This window comes from Ostrea edulis, chromosome 5 (assembly GCF_947568905.1).
Source record: "Ostrea edulis chromosome 5, xbOstEdul1.1, whole genome shotgun sequence".
Lineage (NCBI taxonomy): Eukaryota > Metazoa > Mollusca > Bivalvia > Ostreida > Ostreidae > Ostrea > Ostrea edulis.
The window spans coordinates 73964919-73975072 of NC_079168.1; the positions used below are offsets into that span (position 1 = coordinate 73964919).

At 34.4% G+C, this 10154-nt stretch overlaps 1 protein-coding gene across 1 annotated transcript; it reads right to left on the reverse strand.

The window, feature by feature from the left end:
- Positions 1-348: 348 nt before the first annotated feature.
- Positions 349-9183, reverse strand: LOC125650168 (cell division control protein 42 homolog). Its single transcript, XM_048878196.2, has 3 exons — positions 6902-9183; positions 2261-2319; positions 349-1026 (listed from the first exon to the last, which is right to left on the reverse strand). The coding sequence occupies exons 1-3, from the start codon at positions 7116-7118 to the stop codon at positions 625-627; spliced, it is 678 nt and encodes a 225-aa protein (XP_048734153.2). The 5' UTR covers positions 7119-9183; the 3' UTR covers positions 349-624.
- Positions 9184-10154: the final 971 nt, after the last annotated feature.

Sequence of the window (10154 nt, forward strand, 5' to 3'; positions counted from 1 at the left end):
GGTAAACATTCGGTAAATAGAATTTTGCTTTAGACCATGCTTAACATATGTACATACCAGTATCATAGGATGATTAGTAAACAAGTTAAAGTGTATTGGCATAGATAGCATCACAGAGAGTGTCACGATGAACTAGATCATGATTTAAGAATAATGTATGAACACAACAGTGTGAATCTGACATGAATTTCTGAGAAATAAGTCAAATTAGATGAAGCTATAAAATGCTGTGGGTGAAGAATGATAAAGTACCTTTCAAAATCTACATGTATTTTTTGATTTTCGATTTTCAGACAAGTATTTAGTGCGTGTAGACTCGTATCATTTTCCAATAAACAAAGACAAGACTTTTCCTTTTTTTACAACAGAATTTATAATAATAACGTAATTGAAGATTAACAGGTAGTAGTTTATTTTCATATAAAAGGGATTTCATAAACCAGTACTTTCTGTACTACAGACTAGCGTACAGACCGGACCATATTGAATAACAGGAACTTTCATAAATTCTTCTTTTCCCTAGTAACGAAGGTTACATTTAGTAAAACAAGAAATAAAATATTTTTTTTATATCTCCAGTCTGTAAAACAGCCGACTGCATCAACCAAATAAGAATACACTCCATTAAATCTTCATGGTGTGTCTTTTGAATGCGTTTTTGAAGCTTTTCCAGGTCTGACGTTTCTTTTTCGGAGAGACTGCTGTAGAATATGCCAATCGGAACACCTCGTCCAGTCCAGTACCATCTATAGAACTACACTCCAAATATTTCACAGCCCCTAATTTCCTGGCACATTTATTTCCCTTGGTAGTGCTGATACAAGCGTCCGTAATGTCTACGACAGAATGTCGCAAGTCTGTATGTGTCCCGACAATAAAAAATGGGGTGTCGGGTTTGAATTGTTTAATTTCTGGGATCCACTTCAGTTTTACGTTTTCAAATGAGTCACTATCGTAGACAGAGAAGCAGACCACAAACACGTCAGTGTCGGAATACGCCAGTGTCCGTAGACGATCATAGGTCTCCTGAAAGCAAAGGAAATATCTCAGAAAGCAATATGAGCAGGTATATAAACCATTTCAAAATTAGGGGAAATGTACTTGTATTCATATATAACGTTCTTTAAGTCCACTTGACTTGCATGTCATTTTACTAATCAGTGTTCCGCTCCTTTTTATTTTTCTTCCCGTTTAGAACTGTGACGGAAATACCGTGTAAAATTAACTTCCGTTTCACGCATCTTATGAAGCACAATGTCAGTCTATAGTATGTATACAGAACATCCGATATTGTTTGTGACTTTTCTCAAGATGAAACTTTAATTTATTGTGATTATTTTATTTTGCTTTCCGATGTTTCTGTCATCGTTATCTTTACCAATTGTAATGAAAGTCATTTCCTCATGAATGCGATATAGATGTGAACACTGTGCGTATGAATCTTGATAAATATAGTACGTCTATTTCAACGGCTGGGAATTCCGACAGAAATGAAAATGATATACATGTATATGAATATAAGAAAATTCATTTTTGAATATCATGCGGGTATGAACTGCAACACTCTAGGTCAGAATACCATTCATGAAACACTAACGCGCTTCATGAAGTATACTGGCGTGTAAGTGTCACCCTTAGGCCTATGTAATTTTTTTTTAAATCATTGAATTTGTTTCTTGAATAAAAAGCAAGAATATTGAAAATTAAAAGCGATAACTGCGAACTAGATATTCTACTGTGGAACTTCATGCTTTGGAATTTGTATAGCATGTTTCCAAAAAATTTACATATTTTTTTAATTATGATTTTCAATTTGCATGGTGACTGAAAAACATGATTCAAAGAAAGATAATGATGGTGTAGAAATTATCCCGTAAAACTAAAAAATAACTTCAACAAATATGCATTGGAAGAGCACCGTCCTTTTTCAAACGAATAAGACGTCAATTAGGCAATACAATCTAAAATGAAAACTAAAATGTTCTGCATTGCAACGCTTATTTATACAACTTTCATTGGAAGAAATAAAACAAAATTTAGACCTGTTTAGCGCTCAGGGTCGTAGCAGTGAGGGGTTCTGTTCAGTGCTAACGCCTGCCGTGATAAGAGACCTCCGTTTTAAGGTCATATCCGAAAGACCCGTGATTCTCACTTCTAAATGCCGAACATTTGGCGCAGAAACCGTTGCGACCTATTGGCGCAGCCATGGAGGGAGCGGGGTAGGAACTCACGACCCCCAGTTACTTATTGGGATGCTTACCTGTCCCGCCGTGTCCAATACACAGAGCTGGTTCACGTTTTCCCCATTCCGCACTTCAACTGAAAATACAAAAATAATTTTTAAAAATCTATAGACTTAAAGCAATTATGATGATAACAAAACGGGCTCATTTAAGCTTTGGTTTAGTTTTAATCATAATAACATAAATTATTCGATAATGGCTGGTTGGCATAACCATGGTTGTGCTCCCACTTTTCAAAGTGTGTGTGTGTGGGGGGGGTGGGGGGGTGGGGTGGGGGTGGGGGGGTGGGGGGGGAGGAGGCGGGGGCGTGGCGTAAACCGGTTTCTCCCTTCTCCAACGCCTTTAATATTTCATAATCTAACGTAGGCCTGTAGCCATTATTCGGGACGTTCTATTATATGGAATGCAAAAAAAGAAAAAGAAAAAGACTTAAAATGACAAAAAGAAGACAATTCCTAGAGTGAATCGTTTTCTATATTTTTGGTAGAAAAATGGTTTTTCATTTGCGTGGATACTGATGAACTAATCAAGCTTCGCTGCGTTTTTTGTTTTTTTGTTTTTGGTTTTGTTTTTTTTTTTTGGTTTTTTTGCTGGGACTTGTGTGGTAGGGTGTGATCGAGTGGGGGGGGGGGGGGGGGGGGGGGGGGGAGGACGCGTAAAGCTTTTCATTAAATAAAAACTATCACAGACTTAATCTAAAGTTAACGTACACGAATTAATTCAGTTAATTTTTTAAAAGTATGTATTTAAGTAACATAGTTTAGTGGAGTTATTCATCGTATCTAAAACAACAAAAGAGTCGATCAAAATCTCGAGAGATCACGCAGAAGAAAAACTCAAATTTTCCAGTTTTGGGAGCAAAATCACTAGATTTTAAAACAGGATATCAAGAACACGATATTGAAATTCGGGATTTTATGTACAGGAATATATGCTAGGCATATTTAGTACAGGCACGAACAATCAAATTCAAACATTTAAAAAAAAATCATAAGCACATACAATCCAAGAAAAAATTACATCTGGCACTATAAAATTATAGTTTCCCCCGTAGTCTATATCGATATTGTATTTTTTAAAATACACACAATTTAAATTTTTCCTTGTATTTTTGCCTACAAAAATAATCGACAACAACTGAGGTGAATCACTGCCTGACATTGGGTTATACTTATACAGTTATGCAAACGTCATGTTTTAAGAATCTCATAAACTGCTTTATTGGCTTTTTCTACTTGTTTTTGTTTGGCTTTTTTTAATGATCCTGATGTGCTAAATAAGATACCCGGGTAGTTAATGGGTCGTTGGTTTCACTTCATCTTTGCGTCTAAAACTTTGTAAAACAGTAACATCGATTACTCGTTTTATCTGGACAGAACAGACAACCAATCAACAATGCAATATGTGGATAGTTTACCTTTGTTTAATTAATAGCTGTCTGTGAACACCGTTGTATAGAAAGGAATGGTGAAAATATTCTTGATAAATGTCAATTCTGCTCCCAAATATTACACTTAAAAGAACTGTTTTCAAAGTCTCATGTAATGGAATGAGTACTATACAATGAAATATGAATGAAAATTGAAAATAATATACAAGAAAAATTAAATCTAAATTAAAATTTTGAATGCTACACATATTATTGAATATGGCGTAATGCAATCAAAACCTCGAATTTTGATTATCTCCCTTAGTCCTCATTATGTTCGATTTTAAAACTGTTAACTTTCTAAATAATATAAAATAGCCGTCATACAGATATGGTTATAAAGGAAAACATATACAATTTGGGGTATGTATTTTTTTTTCAGTACATTAAGAAAAATCTAACATAACAAGAAATGTTAAAGATTCCATGGCTAATTGAAAGTAGATATCAGGTCAACGGCCTGCATTATTGGCGATACATAAACTCAATAATAATAAAAAATATAGGGCTGTATTATATTTCTTTGTCGTCCTTATCCTTTTATCACCCTCAAGTTGTGCATTGCTGTCAAATAAGATCATGTACACTATAAACAAAATATACTGTCGCTAAACTGATCCTATTTCCTCTAGCGATGACGTACGCGACACAAGGAGAGAATGACAATGACTTCTGTAATCCTACTTAATATCTAGCATTAAGGTGATTAGTAATGACTCTTGTGTAGGATACGCTATATAACGCCCTCAGTCCTGATGAATGAATGGAATGTTACTAATTATAAATCACAGGAAAACACCTGTTGAATATTTCTATTAAATCTTGTGACAGAAGAACATGAAGTCTGAAAAGAATTACTTTTTTATTTTCTGCATCAGCTAAAACATGACAATAAGATTGATTACTGTGTAAAGAAAGGATTACCCTTCGTATCAAGGATATTGTTAAGAAGACATACAATTGTATTCATTCATAAAAATTGTAGATTCTTTTTTGTTATATCATATAAATTGGAGGTGGGATAGGGTCTTTTAAAATTGTTTTCAAAATTTTTACTTTAGGATGTTTTAATACATATATGAAATTCATTTTGATACCTTTAAGTTTAGTGGTGAATTTAAAGTTTGAATATGAGCACCCTCCAACGCCATCGACGAATGTGTACAACCTTTTGATCAATACACCTTCTAGAAATATGATATGAAGATATACCATCCAAACAGCGAAATAATATTACATGATAACCATACCCCACGTCATCTTATAACGAAAGGCTAGGATGAGCACAGAGCGGACGGAACTAGTGAACTTTAGTGAACTTTTCTGATCTTGTACATGATTGTACAAAATAACACTACAGCATGAAGTGACGAAGGGAAATTAACTATTGGGACAAATAAATATATATATATCGTAATCACTCACATGTGTCAGACTATGTATTGTTCATACACCGCTCTGTAATTCACACTGAACGCAAATTACGATAATTATTACAGCGTCGATCATAATCTGAATGTTAGTACACGAAATTAAAACTTTATGATAGTAAATGTCTTGATGCTCCTTGTGAGAAACCTTGAATTTGAAGTTCGTTATGCATTGAACAAAATATAGATACGTTTTAATCGACAAACATGCACGATTCTGAAAACCCTAACAATGAAAAAGTGAAGATAACAATCAGTGATAATCTGATAGTTACGATAAAGAATACAGAATTAAAAGACAGACACATCAGAGGTGGGAGCAGGTACCTAGGAGGAGTAAACATTCACTGCCACTGCGACAGTGAAAAACTTGCTTTTGTTAGAAAATAAAGAAATCTAGATAAGCATCGATTCGTCACTTGTCTTTAGTAAGCATGACATACTTTGAATGACTAAAGAAAATCGTTGATTCTTGATTTACGGTGATAAAAACGTTCATTGATTTGCTATAAAATTGATGGATGATGGTGGTTTTACGCCGTATGGGCAGTATTTCAGCCATTTTACGTGAAACGTTCATTTAGTATACACACAGATATACTGTGATAAAAACTAAAACACTTGGTATATTTTGATTTACTATGCTATTAAATTATGATACGACTCTAGCATAGTTTGTTGTAGAAAATTTATTTTTATTATGGGCACTCCGTTTTGGCAAATGCATTTATTGAGATGGTCATTGTCCTCATTGATATCACTGATCGGTGAATTATTACAGATTTACAAAAATGTGTTTGTTTGTTGGGGATTTTTTTTTTTTTTTTTTTTTTAATTTGATTTGGTTTTTTGCTGGTAATACACAGCTAAGCAGCTGTAGTGACAACGGAAATAGAATATGCAATGACGGACGCCCATACTGGCATACATGTACTGTGTACCTAGGAATATTTGCTAATTTCTCCAGACACACCTGTACTATCAACTTAAATTCACCTTGACAGAAGTCAACGAGTGAAATTAGAGAAGCTTTTCTTTCTTTATTTTTCGCTTCAGGTGCAAAACATGACAATAAAATTGCATAATATTTAAAACAGTTTACCCGTAGGATCGTGCTGTTTGCACCGAAATACATTTTAATTCAATGTTGTTTATAGTTTTGACACTGCCTCTAAACAATTTTAAGGAGTTTTTCTTTGTATTATTATATCTATTTCACGTATCCTATTTGTCAAAACTCTGATAAATTCGTGGAATTTTTATGTTGTCATCACCTTTTTTTCTCAATTTATTGCTTCAGGGGTGATGTAAAAGATAATTACTACTAGCATTGATATGACACGACAGAAGGGTCGTTTAAAACGCCATTTAGCATACCAGATCTTGCATGGTTAGAGTAAAAATTAGTTTTTGTCATGTTTGATTTAAGTACTGCCCTACAACAAGACTATGTACGGGAGATTTCACTAATGAATATTGAATGTATGTTTTTTAAATTTATATTTCTCATTTGTTTATATAATTTTGTACCACATAAGTGCATTTTTTTTTTTTTTTTTTTTTTTTTTACATTCAGTGGTCGTCCTTATATTAATTGTTATGTCCATACGTTCAACCAAGATTCTATAAATGTACCTGTATATTACAGAAAAAGGATCCAAAATCCAATGTACGTTAATGTTTTTGCCTTGTAAATTGTTCCATAAATTATCATAACCACGTAATTGATTTTGCAATTCCAATGCTTAATAATTAGACCTTTGTTTTTATTCAATATAGTGAATTTATAGTGGACTTACTTGTGTAGTTTTCGAAGCAGGTTGGCTGGTAGTCTGAGAGCATTTTACCCATTGTGTACCTCATCATCATGCTCGTTTTGCCTGTACCCCCGTCTCCCACCACACAACATTTTGGAACCCGCTCTTTTCTGCGTAGTTTGACATCAGAATCCTGCAAGGAGGTTGATGAGTGTTTGGTTTCCTGCTGTTCACTTCGATCAGTGTAGTCTTCTTTCATATTTGGTCATTTAACCGTAATATTATCCTAAATCACTAGCAAATAATAAAATTCCTCTCGTCTCAATAGACTTCTGCGTTCATATGATCATTTTCTCTTTAACTGAAAAAACACACCATGTTTTAGAGTCGAATGTTGAGAAGTATCACACCTAGTGAAACTCGATAGCGCACATATTATGACACAGAGAAGTATTTGCTGTTACATTCAGGCAAATCACGCCTACGTCAATAAGCGGAAGAAATCCAGGACGTCTCGCGCTCGTTGCAGTCGACCACACTAAGATGATTGTGCAGTAAACAAGATTAATACCACTGTGGTGAAGAGTCACTGGTTCAATTTCTTAAAAATAGATTTGAACCAGTTACTCCTAAAATACCGGACATGCTTTTCCGTGGTCCTCAACATACCGTGAATGGCGCTGTTTGCGGTGGTAATTATGTTAAATGTTTTAGAATATAAACCATTAAGGAATTTTACGATTGAACTGTTTCGTGAGGAACTACTTAAAAGGTTAAAAAAAAATGGTTCTTTGTTGAATTAAATTCCATGAATTGTTTGATGATGTACACATTTAATTTACATAAGAATCTTGAATGATAATTAAAAATAATGGGCAAGAATTTTGTGCTAAGATATTCTTACATGTTCTTTAAGGTTTCGCCAGAGTCAGTTTGAATTTATCTGTTCTTTGTTCCCAACCTCTGCAACACAAATGTCTTATGTTATAAATGAAAATATTTGTCTTCATGGCATGGTCACGAAAATTCAGTCAACGTGCTCTACCCCAGTGCCACGGCTTCAAATATATAACACTTACATACGTATCATATCAAAATGCAATTAATGTTTTTCAGGATAAAGAGAAAATTATCCATATGCCTTAGAGACAAGTACATATGTACATTTATGCTTGTAGTATTTCCTTTAAGCATCAGTAGAGAGTATGGGATTTTTTTCCATACGAAGGGATATACATGTAAGTGTTTATTTTAGCAAATAAGTGATAATTAATGAAACCAATTTACATACATGTACCTACTTCCATAAAACTCCATCGTTGCTTTGTGTGTAAAAATACTCATGTTGGGCATGCCTTGTATTAATGTTTAATGAAAGGGTTTCAAATTTAGTTCCCCCTTGAGGCATGTAGAATTTTGATACCTTTGGCATTGTCTTTCTTAATCAAACTGGCGCTAACATAAGATTTGATCCATTTGGTTGGTGAATTTGCATTGTTTGTGACAAGACAAACATTCTGATTTTATGATATAAAATACCTATAAAACATTTTGGAGTGGAAATTGTTCTAGAAGAACCATTGATGTATCAGCTTAACCTAAGCGGAACCTTCATGTATACCAAGTAACGAACTCGTGCTTTCAAATTCAAATAGCTGCGATATTGTGTACATACGTGAAGAGGGCCATTTGGCAGTCTGGATGCATTGTTTCTTCAATATATTAAAGTTAGATGGCCCAGGCTGGTATTTCGGGGGTCAAAAAGTCAAGATCAAAGTTAGAAATGGGTCTCACCATTACACACTATCGATTATACACGAGCCTTTTAATTATTCGGGCTTATGTATTACTTTTTTACAGAGCTAAAGTGAAAGAACAACCGTACATTTACAATGGTCAAATAACCTTGAAAGATGAGAGGTCAACTTTCTGTTCTAAATATCAATTTATGGTTGGTTATATATTGTTTAACGTTTCGCTCGAGAATTTTTAACTCAATTGGAGACATCACCAGTGCCGGCGAAGGGCTGCAAACTTTAGGCCTATGATCGGCGCTTATGGTCTCTGAGCAAGGAGGCATCTCTATCCTGCCACATCTGTTGTGACTTGGGCCTCGGTTTCATCCGAAGCACTGTCCAACTTAGTCGCCTTTTACTACAAACAAAGGGTACTGATGCCCTATCCTTACCCGGATCCCCACGGGATAATGATGTCTGCGATCATTAGGAGTATATGTATAATAATCAAATGAAATAATGAATGTACAGTTGATGATTTCTGAAATGTATATTTAAATGACATTTGATCAATAAACAATCATTTATTCATATATTTGTAGATCTAAGTAAAGCTTTTGACACTGTAAATCATGAAGTATTACTTCACAAACTACTGTCTTTTGGAATATGTGAAATTTCATAGAATTGGTTTAAATCTTATTTGACAAATAGATCACAGTGTGTTAGATGGAATGGAATTCAATCCGACAAATTAGATATTACAATAGGAGTACCTCAAGGATCAATACTTGGTCCTTTGTTTCTTATTCTTTATGTAAATGACTAACATCCAGATTGCTTACAATACTCTGCAGCCCATATGTATGCGGACGATACAACTCAAGATGTCTCGGATAAAAGTATAGATGTTATAGAAAACAAATTACATAGGGATCTTAAAAATACTTTGGAATGGATGGATCAAAACAAACTTACAATCAATCTCAAGAAAACGACGTGCATGGTAATACGCCGGTTTCGAGATACGTCCGAGTTATTTCCCTTTGGAGAACTCTCGTACATAGTAAGGCGCGAAAGAATTTGTTTACACGCAGGAGTGGGACAGATATTCATCATAGCGTAAGTGAATGTACTCAGTAAGTTTCTCATACGCTGTTTGAAACCCCGAATTCGACTGATACACAAACTAAGTAAAAGATAAATATTTAGAGAGTAATTAAATACATAGAATTATTATCCTATCACGTTGTTTCGCTGGTCATAAGTACCATATCCAAGACATTTCTTCCAAATATGACATTGTTTGTATGTTTCCAGTTCGGTAAAACATTTCTTTCGATAGTATTTAGTATTTCCCACATTTACATATTTAAAGAGAAGCCGCTTTTAATACATTTCATCGTCTTCCTCGTTGGCTGTATATCCACTCTGTCCCACTTAGGCATTCAAAGTTCCACTAAATGCACCTCCTATACAGAAGAGTTCGTATCTCGAAACTGACGTATTGGTACAGAGAAAATGTTACTATCGATAAAAGTGGACAATATCGCCATCGA